Here is a 25383-nt window from a genome sequence, read left to right on the forward strand (position 1 = left end):
TCGTTTTACATATATAATAGTCACAACAACAGATATAATGAAAACCAACCTCCTGTCCGCCCAGGGTCACATGCCAAAAGCCCAAGCAATATGTTCATGCGCTCCATACTCCTGGAGGTCTTTTCATCTGTATCTCTTAGCAATGAAACAGCTTTCTGGGTACAGGATCTCAATAGGGACAAACTGTGCAGATGCACTGAATCACCCTAAAAAAAAAAAAAAAAACAGTGTTTCAGTCAGTATGTATAACATTACTTTATGGATATGTTTAAATTAATCCAGTGCACTTTTAAAACCTTTTACCTTTTCACTTTGTTGTCTATTTGTATTCATTTCATCCGACTCTTTGACATCTGTAAAATAGTTTTTTACAAATTATAACAAATGTTATAGCTTTCTAAATACAAATGTATGTTTTGCTTGCTTGTGCAAAGCTTGCCCCAACAAAGTATGGTGTTGTGGGTGGTAGCAGAAGTGGTATAGTATTTGTAAGTTCCTAAGCTCTCCTCAATAAGAAGAGTTGGTCCTTACAGTACATACCTGACTCGATTGTCTGTGAAATTAGTTGACTTATAGGTATTCCACAAAAAGCTTTAAGGTTTAAGCACAAGTCATCAGAATCTCTAAGGTCATCAATATGTGCAGACAGCCAAACTCCTTCAGAAAAAAAAGAATATTTATTTGATAATGTCTTAACACAGTGCAAATGTTTCAATTAAAAAAAATTTCACTTACCTCCTTGAAAGCCAATGTACTTGTCGCCAGTAATTGAAGTACATTGCTCTCCAATTCTGGAGAGTTTTGTAATGAACACAGTGTAGATATTGCACTCATCTGATTTTAAGTGCAATATTTCATTCATGGTACAGTACCTGATGTAAAGGTAAAAAAAAAAAAAAAATTTTAAAAACTGACTTTGGGTGTTGCGAAATTAAAATCTGATTTACAATGCCAATACAATCAATGTACTTACTTTGCTGAAGCAATGAGTTCATTTTTGCATAGTGACTCTTCCATGTCCATCTGAATCAGAAGAATGTGCACTGAGGGCCCTGATTCCCTCAGGAAGGACCTGTGGAAGAACACATAAAAGGTATTACAAATAGTTGACCATCTGTTGCTAAAGCAAATTGTACTGTAACAAACTAAATATTTTAAACTTCACTGTATCTTGTTGCAGAATGAAGCCTCTGTGTCAAACTGGTGTAAAGAGAGCAGAAGAAAACGCTCAGTGGACAAGCCCAAGGCTGGAGCAAGGTTTCTCACATCAGCTCCAGTGAGAAGATTGGAGAATGTTGTTACCTGACAGAAACCATGATCATTAATATGACTACATGAGACAAAATTGTACCTTAAAAGTCCCTTAATACTATTAGAATAACAACATTTGATATCTACAATTCTATAAAGATTAAACATTACCTCTAAGAATCTGTTCTTGTCCTGATTAGTTTTGTTCAGATGGTTGTTTAACAGGTCTCTAAGAGACTGATGGGTTTGCAGATGGAAATACATTTTCTGAAGTTCTTCTGTCTCCTGATTTCCAAATTCTGAATACTTCAACCTAAGAACAGAGTCTGGTGTAGAACAATTCAAGAGAAAGCTTTTGGCAATTTCATAGACTTCCTCCTCATCCATGGTTTTGTTTGACTCAATTTTGTCTCTTGTCTCAACAAAAACAGGACCTTCAACCATTTTCACAAGATCAGAATCATCTCCAAGAGTCTCCATTTCTTCATCAATCTCTGCATCTTGTACCTTGTCAACTTCCATAGAAGCATCATCTTCTTGTGCCTCATCAGGGAATTTGTTAACTTTCTCTTGAAACTCAGTAAATTCTCTGTCAATGTGATGAGCTTCACTTTCTTCTCTATTTTCCTCTTTATTATGATGCAATTTGTCAATTTTCTTTAAAGCCTGCAGGAGTGCACTAGCACAAGCATCACCATGGAAGCCAACAAATGCATCGGTTACGCTAAAATTGGCTTCACTTGAATCAGAATGCTGGATTTTTGAAAACTCCCGCGCCCACTTTTTGAGTTTTTCCAAAACTCTGTGTTGCCAAGGAGCCAAATCTGTACTCCTATCAACTTTGTGTTTTTCCAGTCTGTTCTTAAGAGGAACAGGAAACTTTTTGTAGACCTTTTCCTGGTCTTCCACCACAACAAGTCTGAAGTCTCTGTGAACTCGACACTTTACTCTATGTGAACCTAGTCCCAAGTCAACATACTGCTGCCCACTGAAGTAGACATAGTATTGATTCAAGGCATCATACAGGCTCTCATAGAGATTAAGGAGATTCAACAGGATTACAGTTCGACCTGTCTCCATGCACGCCTTGATTCTGCTCACATTGCGACATATCTGGGCATACTCCTGATCTTTGGGAAACCCTGATCCAAAGACAATTTCTGGGCATTTCTGTGTATAATTCTCCTTTGAGAAAATATGGTGTTGGATAATGTACAAGGCAGCATTGTTAGTTGTGAGCAAAAGAAGGTATCGGCATTCTTTGTCAATGTGGTGGTCGAGATTCTGTTCAATCATGTTCAATGTGTTTGGCCTTTGGACATTTTGAATGTTTTGGAAGATGTCCTTGAAGTAATCAAGTGGATCAAATCCATCCCTTTGTCCACTGAAGTTTCTCAACACTGCCTCTGCCAACTCTTTGTCAGATGGCTCCTGATCTGAACATTTGACTGTGTCAAAAAGCATTTTTATCAAGCCATAATAATCTCTGAGTCCAAAGAATTGTTCACTGTCAGTTTTACAGATGCTCAGAAAACATTTTGCCAACTTTGACAGTAGGTGCTTTATTTTGAGAAGAACAGGTTGGGAGGATGAGCAGATACCTTCGGCTGTCTCTACTAAGTCTTTTTCACTCGGGTCCCAACGTGACACAAAAATACCTCTGTTCATTTTTGCTGGATCGAGAGCCCAGTTTGAGATTCCAACAAACCCAACTTTCATGTATGACTCTGGGTTGTCACTGTCTATGCATCCATCCTCAAGAAGAGGATGCAATGTCTTCAGTGGCATCTGTGGCGAGTCCTCTGCAAGTCCTATTTCATCCAGTACGACTACTGACACATACTCATCTAAGTTCTTATCCTTTTGGAAACGAGCACAGTTTCGGAAGGTTCCGATGATTCCTTCAGGGCTTGAGTGAAGGCTGCATTGAAAAGACACCATGTGAACCTCCTTGAGTTTCTTGAATAAATCACAGTGTGAAGCCTGGCGTTGCATTGCATCTGCTATGACAGTCTTAGCAAGAGATTTAGAGCTCCCAGGTTTGCCAACCAGAAAGAGTGGAATCCTCAACTCAATGCAGACCACCATAAGGAACACATTCTCTTTCAAAGCCATATTTTTGGCAATCGTTTCTCTTGTTTGAATGTTCTTAAGTAAAAAGTCTTGGCATGAAGCTATCTCCTGCTCCAGAGACTCTTCATAGTTGAACTGATCAGGAAAGCATTTGCTGATAGTCGCTAGGTATGGTCTTTTGTTTTCAAGAGATGGGTAATAGCAAACACCAACTGCAAGCACCAAGCATTTCAAGACCATCTGCTCATTTTCAAATCTCGGAAAATCTAGGGATGGAAAAAAAATGTCTCTGTGGTTGTAAAACCAAAGAAGGACACCCATTGATCTCTCCACATCTCTAAGGCTTACAAAGCTGCATTCATCTGCTTGGTTGCGCATGTATTTCTGAGATGCAGCCAAAACATTCGTGATCACATTCTGGCATGAAAGAGGCAATCTATGATCTCTCATCTTTTTTTTCACAATCTGTCGAATGTAAGAGAGTTCAGTTGAATCGCTTAATTGTCCAAAATCCCACACCAGAGGCACCATGCTCGGGGGTAAAGGGTGCACACGGTACACAAGCTGTCTCATGGGGACTTTACCAAGGCGATCCTCAGTTTCCTCAGCTTTTACTCTGTATCCTAGACCGGCTCGCTCTAAGCGATCAACCATATTTGTCGTGTGTCTTCTGTATGGATTGCAGGCAGCAATTATTTTCAGACCAGAGTTTTTCTTCAAAGGGTATCCTTTTACAGTTTTGTCACATAGTACTTCTTTGATGGCAAAGATTGCTTCGGTTGTGTTGGCTTCATCAAAAAACAAAACTGTGTCAAGTTTATATTTTTGACGATTTTTCTGAGCAAGTTCCTCTGCTTCCCGAACCTTCTTATAGATGGTCTCTGAAGTTGTACCGCCATGAACTTTGACTAGCTTCATGTTTTCAACATCTCTGCCTTCGCGTTGTAGATCACATAGAAAGCGAACAAGCCGAGTCTTTCCACAGCCAGTTTCCCCCATGATGATAACAGGAATTTCACATCTGAATCTCATATGTATAGCCAGCATCTTCATGACATTGTCAGTGGTTAACTCATATGTAGGATCTGGATCAAACTTGCCTTTTTCACATCCTTTTTCGGCACCAACAACAAAGGACATTTTTTGTAACTTGTCCTCTCTGGTCAGGTCATCAAAGTCCTTTGACAGATTGATCATTTGTCGTTGAATGTCTGAAAATAGCTCTTGTGTCATCACATTTCTCATTAACACTTTGCCACTTTTTGAATCAACCGCATTAAGAATTGTCCCATTTTGTTTCACATGAAATCCTAAGAAAGACATGCTTACGTGATCTGCATTGAAAAATATGTATGGGTGAGACTCATTTTCCCATCTTTTTCGGAAAGACAGGATTTCTTCCTCATCTTCATTCTTAGAGAAAAAGGAGGGGCTCTGGTCAGAGATGTCAATGGAGGGTGAGGCAAAATCTCGAGCCATGTGAATCATGAATTTTACTATGAAGTCTTTGAAGCCACTTAAGGTCTCCCCACAAAAGTCTGAATCACAGAACAAAGATTTCTCACAGTCTTTAAGCTGCAGGTTAAGAAACCAAGTAAAGTGCTTAAGTTCAGCCCAGGATGGGTCCTTCAAGCCATAGTTTGACAAAAGATGATGGAGACAATCAACTGGATCCCCTTCTACAGAATGAGCTTGATATGTAAATCTATCCAAGTTCATACTCCTGTTAAACCGCCTGAGGTATTGGTAGGGTCTCTGAATGTCTTCACTTTCAAACTCTTCTTTATCCATTAGTGGATCCAATGATCTAAAGCTCTCGTTTGTTTTCATGATCTCTTTGATGTCTTTAGGAGGCCTGCAGAAGATAGTAGGTAATGTATTCAAAAATCCATGTGAAGGCTGTAAAACAGAATATAATTATAAAGGTTAGTTCCAACATTACCAACTTTTGAATTTATTTCAGCGAGGAAAAGTTTAAAAAGTTGGAAAAACATTCTACCTCCATTTTTGTTTGAGTCTTGTGACCTCGCTGAAGTGTTTCAATCACCACCAAATGAGCTTTATTTCTCCTCCATATAGTTCCCTTGCTGTCACTAATACATTCTAGAATGAGCAATTTGAACAGGAATTCCTCCAAGCCATGACACACCTGCAAAGGCAAGAAATCCATTACGAATGATCCAAAATGGTGAGAGAAAAGAAGTGTTAATAGTGTTCCACAAATATTATATAATAGTGGATGCCATGACATAGGAAAAACATACAGCTGCAACGTCAATGTGTAACAGCACAGGGTCCTGCTGTCTCAGTGGAGCCAGTCTCTCGGACAGAGTTTGGACAAATTCATCCATGTCAATGTAAGGATCGATGAGCCTGATTGTTAGAAGTGTGGCTCTTGGAAATTCCCCTTTGAACTTCTCAAAAAGGCGTCTCACATACAGAGATTTTCCTGCAAGAAGAGCAGGAAGAAATTAAAAAAAGTATGTCTAATCTAGACTACCAGAGAATACGATCACATTTATCAAAAGTCAAAAGTATCAAAAGTAATTCAGAGGCTATGATGAAGCAAACTAATCCCATTTTGTTTACAAAACCCAGCATTAATAAATGGAGTCACTTGGTTTGATTTGATTTTATAATTTATGGTATAACTAGTACTTACCAACAGCTGGACGTTTTGATGCAATCATCCAGACGGACAACCTTTCCGGATAGACACTTGAGTGGGTGGCAAGCTCGTAAGATATTTTAAAGTGATGACGAATGTACTTTTGACTTCTTTCTGCAGATATAGTTATACCAGTTTGCACCTTATAGTTGCTAAAGAATGAAGGAATATATCTATCCTGGTTAACAGGACAGACCATCACTAGCCGGTAATAAGGACCAGCACACACTTCCTGGGTCTCAAAGTATTCCACCAATGCCACGCTCACATCATAACTCAGTGATCCTGGATTGACCAGAGTGTAGATCTTCTTATGATTGCTTGTAGCACCTCCAAGGCATCTGCGAAGGAAGATCTCCACCTCCTCTTCAGTTGTTTCCTCCTGGCACATTAATACCTCATCAGTTGTTGGAAGAGGATTTTCTGGACTCTCCATGTAAAAAGAAAGAGTGGTGCTCATTAATTCAGCAGCAGGGCATTGGACAAGATTTGGCCTTCCTTCTTGTAGAAAAGAAGGAATCTTTCGTTTGATGTGCAGTTGATTCATGTTGGAGAGATTGGAGAGGAATCGTCCAAGTGTCTCAACATCTACATGGTGGGTAAGGAATCCAGACATGTTCTCCTTAAATTGCTTCCACAGGTCCTCCAAGCATTCGGTGCTGACATCTAGTAAACTGAAGCTCAAAGGCAGGTCAAAATCACTGTTTGGTCCCAATTCCTCTGCTGTATCCTCTTGCAAAATAGATTGTGGCTCTGTTGCTATTTCAAAAGCCTCTTTGATGTCATTTAACATGCAGTCTGGTTTGATAGGAGTCAAAAGGTGCCAAACTTGTTGTGGAACAGGTTTCTTTTTGATGTTAATGCTGTTGATCCATTCGCAAAGATAGACAATTTGCTCTGAAGAGTAATGATTCAGTGGATAGTACTGGGAGCGCATCTTGGTTAAGTGGTTACACCAATCTTTATGGAAGTCCTCCAGGGAGCGACTCAGCTTCTGAAGCTCCTCCTCGACTTCACCCTGATATACAATACACTTACTTAATAAGGGAAATTTCACTTGAATGCAGGGTTGATTTTGGTGGTTGCACGTTATCTCTGCTGCCCAGTTTCTGAAGAGCATGTTACCCGATCTGTGCAACTGCAGGAGGATGCGGCCCATGCGCTGAATACCTTCAAAAACCTGCAGGACGGAAACAAGAGTTAAGTCTCCACAAAATATACTCAAATTGGTGTTAAACAGAGTTTAACATAATGGTGTCTGGTATTTACTGTATGTTTTCAGACCTTGGAGAATGTAACAATGAACCCAACCTGAGTAAACTTGATGACTTGCTCCTTTCCCTTCTCTCCTTTAGATGACATCAGCATGAGTTTATTCTGCAGCTCTAAGAGTTCATTAAGACGATATGTCTTTTCTTCATTGTTTTTGGTCACCTTCACGTAAAAGATGTTGTCCAAACCAGTCTACAAACATATAACATATTAAGCATGCTCACAAACTCCCCTATTCAATAAAATACCTCTTTAGTAGAAAATTACTTTATAACTATTTAAAGAAAGATTTTTGTGATTTTAAGCCATCACGTATTTGTCTATTAAGCATTGAACAATTAGGACTATTTTTTACTCACTTTTCCATTGAAATCATCAGGCCAGCCTACATGGTACATGCCTCCAGTGTTGATAGCTGAGGCCAAAGATAAAGACGACTGTTCAACAGAGCCATGAGTTTCCCTTAAACCTTTAAGCCAATCCAACCACCGATTGGAGTCTACCTGTAAACATTATATATAGGCAAACCTTCATTAAAACACATAAAAGAATGTTCCCTTAATGTGACTGATAAGACTTTTTACATTAAAAATGGATCATTTGGTAGCTAATAATTGGAAAATTGTGGGTGTACAGATATCAATAATTATAACAGCAGAAAGCTCTATCAAAAACTCAATCATCTTGCAGATACTTACCAGTTTATCCCCGAGTTTCTCATCTTTGTTAAGGGTGTCCAATACTTGCTTAGCATAGTCAAAAAACTCTTCAAATCCTACATTTTGTGGTAGTGAATAAAGCAAAGGTGCATAGCCCATCACAGCAGTCTCAAAACTAGCCAACCTATCAATGTCTGCATCATTCTCTCCAGCAGAAATTGTGGCCAGTTCCATAAAGACTTTCAATTCCTTTAAACCTGAATAAAATAAAGTATATTAAAAAAGGGACAGATTTTCTTCCAGATATGAACACTATAAAGCCAGAAAATCTTACTTGGAATTTCTGCTTTGATCCATTTAATTAGTGTATCACTTTTCAAGAATGCCTCAAGACAGGTTGTGTGTCGGCGTTCAACATCTGCCAGCTTTTGCCTCGCTTTAATGAGATCCTCACTCAGTGAACCCAGAGTGTTTTGTTTAAATGAGTCATCTCTCTATTATTATGTAAAACAACAGAAATATCACAACAGTCTATACAAAAACATATCAATTTTAATGAAAAACACATAAATGGTAAATCTAATGCAATCACAATAAAGATAGGTCTCTTACCACTAGAGTCAAGCTATGTATATGGCTGAAATCTCCTTGTAATCCCAACCTATCTTTTAATTTCAGTATGACCTCAGCAGATTCTGCTGCATCATAAAGGCATCTGTATTCCCGAATCTGCTTTAGACGTTGCTCTGGCCAGTTCTCATTATGGCCGTCCAGCATAGTGGCCATCAACATAAACTCTTTCTTCAAACGATCTCCTTCACCTGTCTCCCCACACCCTACCAAAGCCTCTTCCACCTCTTTAAAGCATGCTTGTCCAACAGCAATCCGATTACCAAAGTTGAGGAATTTAGTGAGACATGGTGTCCAGATATCTTCATAGATTTCTGTAAGATCTAGTGACAAAAGCTCAGGACCAGCCATAAAATAATCTTTTGCTTTTTCTTGCCAAAAACTTAAAATGAGGTTGCTGGAGTTTACGTCATGCATCTTCCGTGCCATGTCTTGGACTTGCTGATCATCACTGTAGAATAACACTCGCCTTGTGTTGTTTTTCTTAAGATCATCTTTAGAAAAATAGGTTTCCACTTCAACCAGCTTGTCCAGTGCGACCTCCTGCACGTTGGTTTTGGCAATTTCTTCAAGGGACGAAAGCTCTGGTACTGTTGTGGCCACAATCAATGTAAAATACAAACATATTTATTTTTACAGTTTATATAATTCAGTATTAAATTACTTAATCTTCATAAAAGCATCCTAAGGTAGCAGCTTAAATATTTCAATAAGATTTTAACTAGGTCTCCTATCTATAATTAGGGAAGGACATGTCTTGCATGGGGTTCAACATATTTAATATAAAACTGTTAAAAAAAGATAAATACAATGAAATTCAAATGAGTAATTACCATTTATGACATCAGAAATCTTTCCCAGCATATTAATAAGGTTGGTCATGTACCCCTTCTGTTGTTCAAAGGCTTTCAAGTCATCTTCTCTTTGACTGAGTAGATCTGACACACTGATTGAAACCTTCATTTCTTTGTTGTTGTTCTTATCTAATGTCAAAATAAACACAACAGTGATTAAGTGTGTATCTACAGAGACCGCTATATATATATATATATATATATATATATATATATACAGTAGAAATGATAACAGAAATTCAGTGCATAGCACTTACACTGGTTGTAAAGCTTCTGAAATTGTGTCTTATATTTAAAGATTGTCTTAAGATGGCCCAAGGGTATGCTTCCTTGGCATAGGGTCTGAATGAGACGACCCAAGAACGACTGACTCTCTGCAATTAATTGACTGGCACCATCTTCTAACTTCCACTCATTCCACTTGTCTGTAATAAAACATAACCCATGATATTGATTAACTGTTGCTGGTACTGTATTTTCATACAAGAAGGATAGTAATTTTTTGTCCAAGTGTTTGTTTTAAACCATTAACTTTATTGTTAGATTAAATTAAAACAATGAAACTTGTTATATCAAGTTACTATATACCTTGAGACAAAAAGAAGTTGATTGCTGATTGTGGGTCAAGCAGACGACCTTTATGATCCTCTCCAAAGCAAGCCGCTGACTCCACAATAATGGAGGACAGAACTGGCCATGAAATGGTCTTGGAAAAAAGATGGCATAAAAGCGTTCCTTCCTTCTTTGCCTGGTAAAAGAGGTAAAAACAGGACAAGATATACAAGCAATTACAAATATACCAATCTTTCTACATTTGTAGTCATATTGTGCATATAACAATACTGCAAAACTGATCATCTCTTTAAATCTTAAAAGGTGTTATATGACAATACCTGACACTGGTTCTTAATGGCAGCCTCACACAACTCTTTCAAACAAGACTGAATGTTTGCATGACTATTCTCAACAGCCTTGGCTGACGTGACCAGGACATACACAACAATCTTGTCAGTGTCAGAAATCTAAAAAACAAATGGATTATGTTGACTTAAATTTTGTAAAATTAAAATGTTTATGCTTATTTATGTACACTCACCAGCCACTTTATTAGGTGCACCTGTCCAACTGCTCATTAAAGCAGCAATTCAATGATTTTAGGCATGTAGACAAGGTCAAGACAATATGCTGCAGTTCAAACCGAGCATCCAAATGGAGAAGAAAGGTGATTTAAGTGACTGTGAACATGGTATGGTTGTTGGTGCCAGATGGGCTGGTCTGAATATTTTAGAAAATGCTGATCTACTGGGATTTTCACACGCAACCTTGTCTAGGGTTTACAGAAAATGGTCCGAAAAAGAAAAAAATGCCAGTGAGTGGCAGTTCTGTGTGCGCAAATACCTTGTTGATGCCAGAGATTAGAGGAGAGTGGCCAGACTGGTTCGAGCTAATAGAAAGGAAACAGTAACTCAAATAACCACTCGTTATAACCGAGGTGTGCAGAAGAGCATCTCTGAATGAACAACACGTCGAACCTTGGGGCGGATGGGCTAAAGCAGCAGAAGACCACACCGGGTGCCACTCCTGTCAGCTAAGAACAGGAAACTGAGGCTACAATTCACACAGACTCACCAAAATTGGACAATAGAAGATTGGAAAAATGTTGCCTGGTCTGATAAGTCTCGATTTCTGCTGCGACATTCAGATGGTAGGGTCAGAATTTGGCCTCAACAACATGAAAGCATGAAATGCCTTGTATCAACGGTTCAGGCTGGTGGTGGTGGTGTAATGGTGTAGGGGATATTTTCTTGCCATGCTTTGGACCCATTATTACCAACTGAGCATCATGTCAACACCATAGCCTACCTGAATATTGTTGCTGACCATGTCCATGCCTTTATGACCACAGTTCTGAAGGCAACAGGGGGTCCAACCCGGCACTAGTAAGGTGTACCTAATAAAATGGCCGGTGAGTGTATATTTAAGTGTATATACAGTACCTGGGATATCCTCCGTCTCAGGTCATGATCTAAAAAACCCTTCCATCTTTCAGTGACACCTGGAATTGAACTCTCAATCCCATACAAATCATTCCACAACTGCAAAAAAGAATAAAAAAAAAAACACAAATTTCTATTACATAGATCCAGCCACTACCATATTCAAGCTCAGGATGTCTGATTAACATGTAAACAGCACAAAAACACAGCCAACACCTCAAATTAACACCCTAGTGCATGAATATGTGTCTGAATAAATTCAATAGTCTATCATGACCATTGGCACATGGCACTGTCTTTGCAGTTGATTGGCTTCAATAATATATTCATAAAGATTACCTCCATTTCTCGAGGGTAAGTGAATCCAGAGGTCTGCATCAGAGGTTTTAAGAGGAGCTCAACTCTCCATTTCCTGAAATCCTCTTGAATGATGTTGAGTTTGGACAAAACCTCATTTTGATGTTGTTTCATTTGCTCTCCACCCTGCAAAATGAAATGATTTTTTCAAAAAGACACCATCCTTATATAACTATTAAGAATATGTTAATGATACACTACCTTAAAAAACCCATCATAAACAATTTCAGCCATTTTAAGGAGAAGCTGGAAAGAGAGCACTGTGACTTTGTATTGTGGGACAAGCCGAGCAGTCTTGCAAACACTCTTGTGAACATTACAGCAACACTGAAGGATTAATGTCAATTGCTCAGTCTTCATGATTCTGGTGATTAAAGAAATCCTGCATTAATACCTGCCCCATATTAAATATTCAAAAAGAACATTAAGTTCAATGAATCCCACTATAAACAAATATATGTACCTTTCTCTGTCTTTCTCAATGCTCTTCAACAAGAGGTTCAGGACCTTTCCAGTTACCTGAAATTTAAAAAACAAACATGTGTTAGTATAATAATGTTCTTTCTGTGGCAAAGGCAACAGCTGTAGCTCAAGTTCCTAATCATGAATGCGTCCTTAATCAAATACCTCCAGGTTTTTTTCTGTGCGATTGGCATCAGTGTTTTTTTCTGCCTCTATGATTCTGCACATTAGACTTTGGATCAGGAGTTCAGGAAAGCTACCAGTCAACTGGACAAACTCAGAAACATCCTCAAATGCCACCAAGGAAAGCCAGCTTTTCAACAATTTAGGGTTGTCTTTGGTCATTGGCAAGTTATCTTTGATCAGCTTAAGGATCATCCTACAAAATAAAGAAAATCACATATCTTATCCTGTTTATTATGAAATGAAAAAGTGCCCTATAAAATTATCCAAACGAACCTCCTTTTGTCTGGGAGTCCTCTGATTCTTTCCCTAAAAGATTGATATGATATGTTTTCAAGCCCTGTCCATCTCTGTTCATCCATAGATGAGCCTGGACCTGCTTCTTTTACTTCTGAATTTCTCAGTAAATGAAGGACAGGAACAAGTAACACCACTTCTGTGATGAGCTTCTTTGCACATAGGTTCATCAGTCCTGTCACTGTGCTAGAAAGAAACCAAAATCATGATGATTATTGTGGTGCTTAGCAACTTGTAAACATTAATACATATTCATTACTAGAAATGCCACCGCATTCTAGTGTGCATTAGAAGATACAGATAAAATCAATGATCTAAAACCAGATTTGTCAAATAAACCTTACTCACTTGATAAATGGGGCAGTTTGGGTTGTTTGAATTTCTCCAAAGGAACCCATGCATTCAGAGACAACTTGGCAGAGTTTGCCCCAGTCCTTTAAGCTGAGATCGACATCACAGCCACAGCACACCTTGAACACTGATAGGGCCACTGATAGTGCCTCTGATTTGACCCCATCTAAGCTCTCTGATGTCCTAAGAGCTTCTGATTCTTTTTTTAAAATCATTCTTAGTTTAGCAGAAATGAGCTCTGAGACCTACAGTAAAACAATACATTCTGTTGTAACAGGAATTTCAAAAAATAAGTAAAAAGTAACAGTTTATTTATGTGTGTGTCACATTTACTTTTATAGGAAATGGAGTATAATTTCCTGGAAACTCCACGCAGCCTGACTCAAAAGCATTTTTGTAACTTCTTAAGTGTTGCACAAATGTCATGTTGCTCTCCTCATTAGATGGGTGCCATTTAAGAAAAATTCTGTCCAGTAACACATGCGCAGAAGTCTCCCAGCCTTTGTAAACTGCTTTTTGTTCAGAATGAAACAAGCTCATCATCCATTCTGTAATTGAGACTGTGCTTGAACAGCTTATATAGCCTTCATAAAGGTGGAATTCTGGAAAATGCAAAAAAAAAAATAATAATTTTTTTTATTTTTACAAAAAAATAAACATATAAATATATTCAGATTTTAGTACCTTTCTCTGTAGTGTAAGAAGGGACCTCAATGTATCTCACTGCTATTTCCGACTTCTGATTTTGCCTCTGCTGCACCACATATTTATATTGAATTGTGCCACCTCTCACTGCACTGTCCTTGACTGAAAATGTTGCCTCAATCAAATAGCCATCCTTTCCTATACTGCTAAACAACAAGAAATGGCCTTAACATTAAAAAAATACACTATGCAATACAACATTTAACATCAGTAAACATCTTCTTGTTCAGTGCTTATTTCAACTTTTACTGTTTGACTACGCTACTTAAAATAGTAAATAATAAATAAATAATATATTTGGTTAAAAACATATTTTGGCAGTTCATTCTGCTGTGGCGACTCCTGATAAATCAGAAACTAAGCCGAAAGATAAAGACAAAGTAAGTGAAACTTATTATTACATACAGTTTAAAGTCTGTATAATGAGAAACTTACTTGAAATGTTTCATCTGAAGTTTAATGTTTCCATTCTTATAATCAAGGAAAAGGGAGTCATATTGTTCATTAAATCTGAATCGTTTGTCCAAAACTGCATAGATGTAAAACGTCAGCATTGGCGGTCCAGCTGGAGCCCTCACTGGAGAAGGTTTTCTGTTACAACAATATTAAAAATTAGAATGCATCAAAGGTTACATATACTTAGCTGAAATATTTATAGTTCTAAGTGCAGCATCACAAACCTCTGAGTACTTTTGCTTTCCATTGTGCTGTCCTGATTTGCTTCTATCTGATTCGTCTGCTCCTTAGACACTTTGCCTGTCTTCCCTGTTGCGGCAGCTGCTGCGTATGATTTTGGCTCTTCTGTTACTGACTTAAGGTCTTTCAGTGAATCTCCTCCATAATGTTTATTTGTGTCTTCATTCTTTTGATTATCACCAACTTTTTCCCCACATTCATGTGATAGTTTGGTGCTTTCTTCTGTCTCCTTTGCAGGTTCCCCAATTTCACTCACTTTCCGTTTCTTCCTCTTTACACTTTCCTCCTTTTCCCCATCACTTTCACTCCCTTTTGTCCTTGGCTGCACAGTACCCTCCATCTCAACATCTTCATGACTGAGCTGTGGAGGCTGTGAAACTTCTGCTGTCTCTGTGTTGCCATTGATCTCTGTTTGTGTCTGCTGTGATGCTTGACCGACAGTCTCAGTCTGAGTGTCCTTGTCCACCAACAAACTTGCGCTTGTTTGAGTTTGAGCCTCTTTGCTGAGTGGCCCAGACTCAGTTGTGCTTATGTTGTGCTGGCCATGGCTTCTGGATCTGGCCTGGCTTGGGTAACTAGTTTGCTTGCTTTTTGATCGACTCCGTGAATGTGCTCTAGATGAAGATGTGCTACCTTTTCTTTTTTGGGGCCCCTTTTTCTGCAATCTGGAAGATGTGCTCCCATCTCTTTTTTGAGCTCCCTCCTTATTTGTTGTGGATGATGATGTGCTCCCATCACTTTTTTGGCCCTCCTCCTTCTGTGCTGTAGATGATGATGTGCTGTCATCTCTTTTTTGAGCCCCATCCTTCTGTGTCGTGGATGATGATGAGCTCCCATCTCCTTTTTGAGCCCCCTCCTTTTGTGTTGTGGATGAAGATGTGCTGCCACCTCTTTTTTGGGCCTCCTTCTTCTGTGCCAATGGCTTCCCTTTCTTGCCACTTTTTCTCTTCCTTGTCATTTTCTACCCTATCACAGCTTTTAGCTTCCTGGATGTTGTTTCAAAAGGTTCAAAAGTCTAATTGTCAAAAACAAAATGTCAAAAATATGTATGCTACTGTATGTTACAAATATAAATAAACTGTATGTAACTATTTTATGCATTTTGATTTTTCTGAGGTTTAACATAATCCCTAATCAGAAGTGAGGGACTGCTATTTGCATTATTGTTGTTAAAATTGTTCAAACTACATGACACAAATTCCAGTTTGTTTTACAGAAACAATCCATGATTTACCTACTATGGTCCCAGTACTACAGTTAAAATATGGTAAAGTGAGGTAAATTTTCATAAGTAAACACTGAACATATCATCACCCCATGACATTAATAGTCGATCAAATGTTTTTGCGGTATTTTATGCTTTTCATTATAACGTTAATCTCCTTACCCACAACTTCATTTTAACTTCTTTAAATCAGAAATGACTAAAAGGCAAGTTGTACAGAAACTTTAAATACAATATATAACATCAAAATCTGCATATGAATGCGTATGCAATATTTTACTCCCTATACAATATAGACGTGTTAAACGCGTTTACAACAAACCATTAGATTAAGGTTATCATTACGTACCTGCATTGATCTTTGACATAGTAAAACGATGACAGATAAATGTTTTGGCGAGTCTCTCTCCCTGAAAAGTCATCGCTCTGTCTGCAAACCGAACAAATCCCTTCGGTCCCTCCTCTTCGCCTTTTTATCGAATTCGCTTCTTCAGTTTCAGTTTCGTTTCACCAGCTAGTTTCTACACTGGCCCTTCCCTCATTACAACCAGGGAAACCATGAATCAAGAATATTAAAGCACCCATGTTGACGTTGCTTGGTTTTAAGTTTTTTTTCCGTCTGTATTGGACTCTGATAACGTCAAACTAGATGCGTAAATAATACGTTAAACTGTATTGTACATCAAACATTCGCATAACTCAATTAATGTTTAGTAGTTGCTTCAAAATGATTCAATATGGTGCGGTTTCTTTATTTCATGCTGAAAGAAGTTTTAATAGCTCGTTTTCTCATCTGCTAATGTTAATATCCACAAACTAGAAACTTTCATTTCATAAGAAATACTGGCATCACGTGGCAGGTAACAATTATTTCATGCTAAATGTGTACACCTGTAGCAAGTAGATTTAATTTGAATGTTTTTAATGTGGTGGATTTATGCAGTAATGCACGCATGGATGTTATGATATGGGTTTTAAAGAGAAAACCTGAACAAATACTTATTTGTCTGTTTTCAGGTGACATGAGTTTAAGAAAAATAAATACTGAGAGTTTAAAGCAGACTTTTCCATTTCAATTTTATTTTTTAAGGTTTTCAAACTGTATCTACTAAGTTGGTAGTTGCTATACAATTTATTAGTATACAATTGTTAATGCTAAAATTATGTCCTTTAAAAAAATACATATTTAAAAAGGTGGGGTGGGCTAGAAGGGACAAATGACTTTGGTACCTATTTCAATTAACTTTAGATAGAAATATTTTAAACTCTATTTGCAAGTGGAAGATGCTCCTTTTTTGGCATGTTTAGAAGAAGTGTTATTCATGGATTCCTTCACACACTGTTTTCCTGCAGGAGACAAGAAACAAAATGTGGTTTGTTTAGTATATTTTAATAATAATTACTGACATATTGATTCTTGTGGAATGCAAGTCATGCCTGACAGTGCACGATGACAGTGGTTAAGTATGAAACCTTTGCATGCTTAACAAAGAAAACAACAAAATTGATGTAGATTTGCATACAAATAACATGTCCCACACCTGTTATTTCTCATCAACTTGTATTTTCTTCTTCTCTACATTAATAGCCTCAAAAAACTCAGTCTCTGTTTCAGCCAGCAGTTCCTGTAATTCTGCTCTTCCATCCTCCTCCTCTTTAGGGCAGCTCTGTTTTATTTGATTCCTTTCTTTGTAAAAAGCTTCAAGAATCTTCTCTCTTTTAGTCTCACGTTCAAACATCTACAAAATTTAAAAATCCACATGAAAAATCAATGGTTCAGTGTACCAGGAGGACTATTGGTTTACAATTATATCTCGTTTAAAAGAATAATTCACATGTTTCATTTACTCAAATTTCATGTCAGTAGTAATAATAAAATGTCCACCTCTGAGACAAGTCCCTTCTCATTACTCTGCAGGGTGCACAGGTTTGATGACATCTTCAGCAGCGTGACTGTTCCCAACTGAGAACCACAGCACATCAAAGGGCTGTCATTTTTTACACGGATACTGTACAGAGTTTCGTCACAAACCTGTGAGAGAAAAAAATCTTCATAAATATAAAACGACACATACACATTTAAGTGATTTAAGACATTTCAGGATGAGGAAACCATATTTAAGACTGACTTTGAGACTGAGAACCGGGTCCTTTTGTTTAAGCAATATGTCCCACACATCCAAGGTGCCGTCCATCTTAACTGTAAAGAAGACAGCGGGTCTGACTGGACTCCAACAGCCATCCATCAGATGGCTTGTGTGGTATCTGTAAAAACAAATGAGAAGTATTGACTGTTCAAGTAGATGGAAGAAACCACTACCTAAAGGGATTGTTTATGCAAAAATGAAAGTAGTTCCAAACATTTATTGGACATTTTTCTTTTTCGTTCTTTATATATTTTGAATAACGTTAGAAATCGCTAGCCACTGACATCCATAGCGGGGAAGCCAAGTCATTGGCTACGGGTTTACAACATTCTTCAAAATATCTCCTTTTGTGTTCAACAGAAGAAAGTAAGTAAATAATGAAAGAATTTGAACATTTTTGGGTGAACTATCCTTTTAAAACAGTGGTTCTCTTATCTGTAATCTGTGATAAGCCCTTTTTCTTTTTTGTATAGACCATTTTAATGTGGTGATGTCATAAACATTTCCTGCTTGTTATCAAACTATTGCATAATTGTAATAAGAGGCAGTTTAATCATGACTTAACATCATAACAGTGATCATAACATTATTTATCAATATATAGATCTTTTTCGAAAGCTACAGAAATTAAATATGTATAACAGGAAATATGTTAGGAACATTGTTATTGTTTACATCCCTCAAAATGGTCCATTAGGATACATTTTTAAAACATTTTACATACAGTCATCCATATGGCAGTGAATGGTGACAAGCATTTATCTTATAGCAAAAGTGTCACAGAATGAGTCCATGCAAGATTATTAAACATGTTTTATTCAACTTTTTAATCATCAACTGGTGTGCACTTGTGTGTTTTTTTCTGGGTGAGTGAATTTTCATACTAATAAAAGTTCATGAATACGGTTGTGGAGACTATACACAGACTAACGGTCAAATATTTGGTATTAATACATTTTTTGTTTTACAATCAGTTTTGGTTTGTTAACTCTAAATTTGAAATATAATGTATGTGTAACATTCTGTGATACTTTTGGAGTTTAAAATGATAACTCACTTAAAAAAATAATTTAAGCATTTTTACACACCCCTTGAGTAATTCCCAACCTTTATGAGTTTCTTATTTCTTTTGAAAACCCCTGACATTTTGAAGAAAGCCGAAAACCGGTAAAAACTGCAGGAAAAAAAATACTTCTGTAGAAGTCAGTGGTTACCAGTTTCCAGCTTTCTTCAAAATATCTTTTTTTGTTCAACAGAAAAAAGAAAGTTAAATAGGTCTAGAACAAGTAAAGGATGAGTAAATGATGACAATTTTTTTGGGCTGAACTATATCTTTAATGCTGGTTTCTTTTTACTACTAATATAATATAGTAATAAAATAGTATATTTATATTATAACTAATATAGTGTTGTGGTCTGTAAAAGATAGAAGATCATGTGGAAAATGTGGCAAATGGCTGCCTTTTAGGCGAATTAACACTATTAAGATACAGTTGATCCAAATAAACATCACACATGACATAGTTTAGTGATATAAATACTACTCTGTCATTCTCACTTGGTCGACATGATGGAAGACAATCTGATGTCCTCTGACCAGATGCGGGCCGTCCAGTCAGCCACAGTCAAGAAGTACTTTGGGAAGAAGGGGTTCCTCTGCACGGCGTAAACTGGGCCAAGGTGACCGCTGTATGTGCAAACAATCGGCTCATCTGTGGTCTCTAACTTGCGATTGCACAAGACCACAAGCCCCTGTTCTGTGCCCACTAAAAATTTGGGCTTGTGTAAACAAAAGCAAACAGTCATTACGTTCTCATTGAGTAACCACAATGGAATTGTCCAAATCACAATGAGACATGTACTATTTTATTACCATAGTGTTGTCAAACTCCATTGAGAATGCACCAAATGCATTGTTAAGGTTTTTGCTCTTAGCGGGGTCCAAAATTAGCTGCTTTGTGGGCTCACTCATATTACGAATGTCCCAGAACAGTACCTGATGTCAAACACACTTCTTTGAATCAAGAGTAATATTAATTACTCTGAGAGTTTTGCTAATATGGCTATTCAGTTCAAAGGATGCTGTGAAATACTGCAGGCTTATTTAAGCATTTGTAGACTGTGGTGTCAATGTACACAGACCTGACCATCTGTAGAAGCTGAAAAAGCTTCAGTGCCTATCTTTGTCTGCAGCCAGATGACTTTGTAGACAGGATCTTTATGGCTATGTTCAATAGCGGATATTTGTACTGGTTGGCTGCCACTCCGTGTGTCCCAATAGCCTGGAAATAGAGTATGTTTTCTTACTAGAGCACAGTTAAGATGCAATTTCAGTATTTGAGATGTTTACAATTAATGCCAAACAAACAGCAGACTGTACAATCTGTCAGATAAATTTAAAAAGGCACATTTACCTTATATATTCATGCTTATGACATTCAAATTCAGAATAAAAACCCACCAATCTGTCCATTGTAGCTTCCCCCAATAAGGATGCTGATATTTTTGAGGTTGTACTCTAGACAAACAAGAGGGGATATGGATTTCAGGGTCATCTCCGGCTGTTTGTTGTTTTCTGTAATTGGGAAACCAAAATACACTAATGTAACTTAGGGAAAGATCAGACATCAATATTTGGTGATGGTGGTCTACAGATTTGCTGTGTTTTATAATTTTTTTATCCGTATGTTGATAAAATAAATATGACAGTATAAGAAGTGACGTACCAATGTTCCATATATAGGAGTCAGAGCTCATGTTTTTGGGTCCTCTTTGAAATTCCACACAAGAGTAGGCCACAGCTAGTTTATGATTATCAACTGGGTGCCAGGACAAGCTGGTGGCTGCACGCTTCTCTTTTTTTGGGTCTCTATGGAAAAATCACACTTAGAAAAATCTACTATCCATACCTCCCTCCCTCCCTCCCTCCCTCCCTCCATCCATCCATCCATCCATCCATCCATCCATCCATCCATCCATCCATCCATCCATCCATCCATCCATCTATCTATCTATCTATCTATCTATCTATCTATCTATCTATCTATCCAGACATCTAAGGCAAATCACTTCCAAATGAAATCCAAGTCATCCTATTGTGCTTTAGGGCTCTATTATTAATGATCTAGGTGCAAAGTCTAAAGCTCAGGGCGGAAAAGCATTAAGGGCGTGTCCCAATCCACTTTTGGTATTTTAAGGATGGACAAAAACTGCAGCGCATTGTGTAACAGGGTTGGCCTTATTCTGTTAATGAGTTATAGGTGTGTTTTAAGCATAACGTACATTAAACCAATCAGTTTCATCTCCCATTCCCTTTAAGAGTGATTTGCGTCGTGCCATGGCGCATTTGCTATTTACATGGCGGACTTTGTAAGTAGAAAAACTGAACGCTTCACAAGTCAGAAAACAGTTAAACAGACCATCTGCAGCAAGAGGATTAAGAATGAGCCTCCTCCAATCAGCCTTTACTTTTACTTTCCTTTTCTCTCTTTTGTGGATTAGGAAACATGTTGTACGCTCAGACATTAGCCTACATAATTCATTTTGTTGTTAAGCCCAAAGATTTCTTTTAAAACTATTTCTAAATTCAGTTCTAATTACCAGCAAATAAACGAACAATAAAAATGAAGTGTGGTCAAAAAACTAAGTGATATCCTCATACACATGCTATGCCCCATATGGTCCAAAACCTGACAGGTGGACACATATAAGCTTGTTTTTAATAAAACAAATATAAATATGGATATAATAAATACTATTACTAATAATAATAACATTATACAAAAGCAAATAAAATAAATGAATAAACTGAAAAAATGCCCCACCGAGATTAAGAAGGCAAAAAAAAGGAAGTGGTTTCTATATTTATGAAGAAAATAATCATTTTTGTAATATTTTAATCCTTAAATTCTTTTTAGCTGTAAAGATATTTGTGTCTTGCTGTACATTCTGCATGTTTCAAGCAATGGGTAAGCGAGGATCACAACTCTGCGCTGGACTTTAGTCCTGCTTTCAGCTGGTCTATTGCGCAGTCTATTTTAGTTCCTCAAAATAGCAACGTACCAACAATGCGCCTTAACACACCTCTTTTCTAGACCGAAACCCCCATGAGTCCTCAAAGTGTGGCAAATGGATTTGCTATTTAAACAACGTGGTGGAAAACGGGAAAATTAAGGTTGTGTTGGTCTGAAAACAAAAACACATCGAGGCAAACAGGTCTTGCGCCTTATAGCGCCGGGTGTATGATAGGCCACTTAATGTGTGTGCTTACCTGAGCACATTTATGATCCTTGCTGATGCCATGTCCTCCCTTTTGACCACCACTCTGTTATCTTTAAAATAAACTTGGGACTTTTCAAGGACTTTCTGCTTGTAATTTTCCATAACCTGTAGATGACAGGAAGGAAAGCCTCAGATAGAATTGCAATCACTTCATGATTTCTATTTAAGAGCACCTAATAAATACAAGTAATTTAATGAGCAGTTTTGAGAAAGATAAAAGCTGAAACCAAATTAATCCATTGACTATCTAAAATTAAATATTTGTCATTATTATACACTTATGTTGTTCTTAGGCGGCACGGTGGCTCAGTGGTTAGCACAGTCGCCTCACTGCTAGAAGGTCGCTGGTTCGAGTCCTAGCTGAGCCAGTTGGCATTTCTGTGTGGAGTTTGCATGTTCTACCCATGTTGGTGTGGGTTTCCTCTGGGTGCTTCAGTTTCCTTCACAGTCCAAAGACATACACTAAAGTTTAATCGAATGAACTAAATTTGCTGCAGTGAATGAGTGTGTGTGAATGCGAGTGTGTTTCCCAGTACAAAGTTGTGAACCGGAAGATGCTGCAGACTTTTAATACAGTTTGATGAAATATTTCGGAAACGGAATACAGAGTAGGGGTGGGGTTTTATTTTTGAGTTCCTCCTTTTATCATCCATTTGCTGCAAACGGTTAGAGGGGCGTGGCTAAGCATATTTTACCCCAGCAGTCAAACTAACATCATCATAGAAAGTCAAAGCAAATTATCAGATTTTGATTAAAGATCACCAAAACTTGCACAGATAAATTTTTCATCTTAAGACTAACAATGTGTGCTAGAAAAAAAAACATTGGCAATTTTGATTTCACAGACTTTAAGGGCAATTGTTTTTAAGATGTTGTCACTTACAGAAACAGTCTCAATAACTGTCTGCTGATAAGACTCATCCTTCTGCACTTTCTTTCTGTAGCGTAGAGTCAGCTCATCATTGTTAGCACTGATTGTTTCTGGCCAACCACCTTCAACATGGTTCATTCCATGTGAGACTTGTTCAGTGTGGAATGGAGTCACCTGAATGGGTCAAACAGACAGTTTAACAAACACGTCCAGAGCATGGCTTGGATAAATGAATATAGTTCATTTTATTTTCTTATAGTTTATTTTTTGTATCTTACTGGCAGTTATTCGTTGTAAGAATACTTGGATATTTTATAGGAAAACATAACAAAAACACTGATCAGAAAAAGAAACTTTTGCATGTGAAAGTAACATCAAGCTCCCTCAACATTTATTTATTTTTTTTTGCTTACCTCATGCTGTGACCAAAACTTGGAGAACTGTGTGCCCACATGACATGTTCCTCTGTCTATGTATTCTAAGGCCAGTGAAGGATCAGGTGGGATGTCCTCATGTACCACAGCTTTTTCTGAAAACTTACACCAGCGGCCCGACTCAATTTTCTGTTGATATGTCATCTCCATTTTGAAAGCTAAATGAGAAAATATGATTGAAGACATACTTAATGAGCCCTAAGTGGCACATTGGAGTTAAATTCATGTTTGCTTGTCAAGTTTATTCTAATTGGTAATCAATCAAGTTTTTCTTCATCAATTTCCATGTTTTTATTGACTTAATCTTAAAGCATAGGCCTATTTTTATTTCGATAAAAATGAGGTCAAATTTAGCCTATGTTTGTTGACCCACAAAACACGGACAGCAATAAACCGACTGCAGAGAAACGCCACCACTACAGAGCGCTACATAACAAAACCCTAAATAACGTAAAATGTATTCAAATCTGACGATTAAGCTAAAGCTGACACCTACCTGAATCTCGTCCTGTTTTAACTTCCTCGTTAACACATATGTAATCGGGATCTTTTGTAAAATCTTGATCTCAAACTTTAAAAACCTGCCGTTTATTTACCTTGCAGATTACGCAGAAGTCAAAATATAACCGACATTGATAACGTCATTGTAAACATACCAAAACCATCCCTATCAACTGTTGGAGATAATTAAGTCTTTGATGTCGGACTAAGACAATGTTTTTAGCTTTGTTATGCTGTATATTGACGACTATAATAATGTAGTCTTCAAAGAATTTCAGTATTTTTGTTTTGACCTCCCAGAATGATTATCTTAATGTTAATTACACGCCCTGACGTTGGCACTAAGAGGTAGGTTTTGGGCCAACTGAGGCGAACGTTTCACAACGTAATTAATTATTCATTAGCTAACGTTAAATGATTAAGCCAGGGGTGCCTAAACTTTTTCGTATGAACGGCAAAAAAGTATATATATATATATATATATATATATATATATATATATATATATATATATATATATATATATATATATTTGATAGCCATGGGTAATTCCTAATCCATATCTGCTGTATTCAACTCAAAACCTACAGTAGTTTTACATAAAACCAAAACAATACCCATCTTGTCTTATGATATTTTTATTAACCAAATTTTTGAATAACAGTAAGTTTATGACATGTTAAATTTATAGTATAATCTGCTGGTTTAAAACATACAGAATAATAAATACAGTTATGTAACAACCGTAACATTACGATTAACGAACGTTATGTCTACATCTTCAACCAAATTTTGACTAATAAAGGTACATTTATAACAACTATTTATTTGTTAGACTAACTTACTGTCAAACCATGTTGCATACAAATGCGTTCAGCAGACTTTTATGACAGTGTATTGGTGTAGAGGACAAATAAAACACGAGACAGGTGTTTAGAATGAGTAAAGTTTATTTTGTAAACTTATCTAAACAAGATAAACTTTCAGAAAACAGCACGGAAACATTATAATGCGCGCGCTCATGAATATAACCCGCTGTTTGTCTTCAATAGTCCTTCTTTGCTGAACAACTCTGCTGAAAAACAAAGCAAAACATTACAACAGCCAGACATACAGTTAAAACATTACAGTTGCCATGGTTTCTATTTTAAACTATAGTAAACTAAAGTTTGAAACTATCGTTTAAAAAAGACGATGAGTGGGCCCCGCTGCTCCCACCTACCATAACCCTCGCAGCAGGGTCCCACTACTGGCCTCCCGTGTTTGCCTGAGGGTCCTCGGGGCTTGTATTGTTACCTGCCCAGGGCTCACAAGCCGCCTCGCCCCATGGAGTGCAGCTTCGTGAAGCGGACTTCGTGAGATTGGAGTGGCTCCACTCCTACTGTCAGGTATTGAACTCACCTTGGCCAAGTACAACACCGAGCGAACTGACAACACTGAGAGAGAACCGACGAGCTTTATAGGAATGC

The 25383-nt window shown here is 37.5% G+C and overlaps 2 protein-coding genes and 1 long non-coding RNA gene across 9 annotated transcripts in view; all 3 read right to left on the reverse strand.

Annotated features, from left to right (window-relative positions):
* rnf213b (ring finger protein 213b) overlaps positions 1 to 16131 on the reverse strand; it is a 45649-nt gene extending 29518 nt beyond the window's left edge. For 2 of the 7 annotated variants that reach the window (NM_001441490.2, XM_087275188.1), the window contains exons 1-31: positions 16030 to 16131; positions 14440 to 15441; positions 14195 to 14350; positions 13739 to 13902; positions 13388 to 13656; positions 13052 to 13299; positions 12683 to 12889; positions 12389 to 12602; positions 12225 to 12280; positions 11963 to 12125; positions 11744 to 11887; positions 11405 to 11503; positions 10301 to 10429; positions 9996 to 10155; positions 9665 to 9832; positions 9387 to 9536; positions 8536 to 9143; positions 8258 to 8417; positions 7963 to 8180; positions 7624 to 7767; positions 7304 to 7456; positions 5987 to 7172; positions 5589 to 5773; positions 5324 to 5473; positions 1423 to 5223; positions 1166 to 1302; positions 974 to 1072; positions 736 to 872; positions 541 to 657; positions 304 to 353; positions 50 to 206 (exon numbers count right to left, since the gene is read on the reverse strand). In NM_001441490.2, coding sequence (NP_001428419.1) covers positions 50 to 206; positions 304 to 353; positions 541 to 657; positions 736 to 872; positions 974 to 1072; positions 1166 to 1302; positions 1423 to 5223; positions 5324 to 5473; positions 5589 to 5773; positions 5987 to 7172; positions 7304 to 7456; positions 7624 to 7767; positions 7963 to 8180; positions 8258 to 8417; positions 8536 to 9143; positions 9387 to 9536; positions 9665 to 9832; positions 9996 to 10155; positions 10301 to 10429; positions 11405 to 11503; positions 11744 to 11887; positions 11963 to 12125; positions 12225 to 12280; positions 12389 to 12602; positions 12683 to 12889; positions 13052 to 13299; positions 13388 to 13656; positions 13739 to 13902; positions 14195 to 14350; positions 14440 to 15413 — 10603 coding nt within the window. In that variant the 5' untranslated portion in view covers positions 15414 to 15441; positions 16030 to 16131. Of the gene's footprint in view, positions 1 to 49; positions 207 to 303; positions 354 to 540; positions 658 to 735; positions 873 to 973; positions 1073 to 1165; positions 1303 to 1422; positions 5224 to 5323; positions 5474 to 5588; positions 5774 to 5986; positions 7173 to 7303; positions 7457 to 7623; positions 7768 to 7962; positions 8181 to 8257; positions 8418 to 8535; positions 9144 to 9386; positions 9537 to 9664; positions 9833 to 9995; positions 10156 to 10300; positions 10430 to 11404; positions 11504 to 11743; positions 11888 to 11962; positions 12126 to 12224; positions 12281 to 12388; positions 12603 to 12682; positions 12890 to 13051; positions 13300 to 13387; positions 13657 to 13738; positions 13906 to 14194; positions 14351 to 14439; positions 15471 to 16029 lie in introns of all 7 variants that reach the window. The other 5 variants (XM_087275190.1, NM_001441489.2, XM_087275189.1 and 2 more) reach the window with 3 other exon arrangements.
* A 786-nt stretch (positions 16132 to 16917) lies between these two features.
* dnai2a (dynein, axonemal, intermediate chain 2a) lies at positions 16918 to 24257 on the reverse strand. The gene is given in 13 exon segments (NM_001110465.1): positions 16918 to 17027; positions 17222 to 17419; positions 17566 to 17712; positions 17810 to 17945; positions 19386 to 19606; positions 19701 to 19823; positions 19970 to 20109; positions 20289 to 20402; positions 20554 to 20696; positions 22098 to 22213; positions 22992 to 23153; positions 23393 to 23571; positions 23910 to 24257. Coding segments are annotated over 11 exon segments (1668 nt in total). The 5' UTR covers positions 23564 to 23571; positions 23910 to 24257; the 3' UTR covers positions 16918 to 17027; positions 17222 to 17224.
* A 589-nt stretch (positions 24258 to 24846) lies between these two features.
* Positions 24847 to 25346, reverse strand: LOC147834526 (uncharacterized). The gene is made up of 2 exons (XR_015504438.1): positions 25137 to 25346; positions 24847 to 24989 (listed from the first exon to the last, which is right to left on the reverse strand). It is a non-coding gene; the product is annotated as an uncharacterized LOC147834526 (long non-coding RNA).
* Between the last annotated feature and the right edge of the window lie 37 nt (positions 25347 to 25383).

The sequence above is a fragment of the Danio rerio genome, chromosome 12, assembly GCF_052040795.2.
Source record: "Danio rerio strain M-AB ecotype USA chromosome 12, GRCz13ab, whole genome shotgun sequence".
Lineage (NCBI taxonomy): Eukaryota > Metazoa > Chordata > Actinopteri > Cypriniformes > Danionidae > Danio > Danio rerio.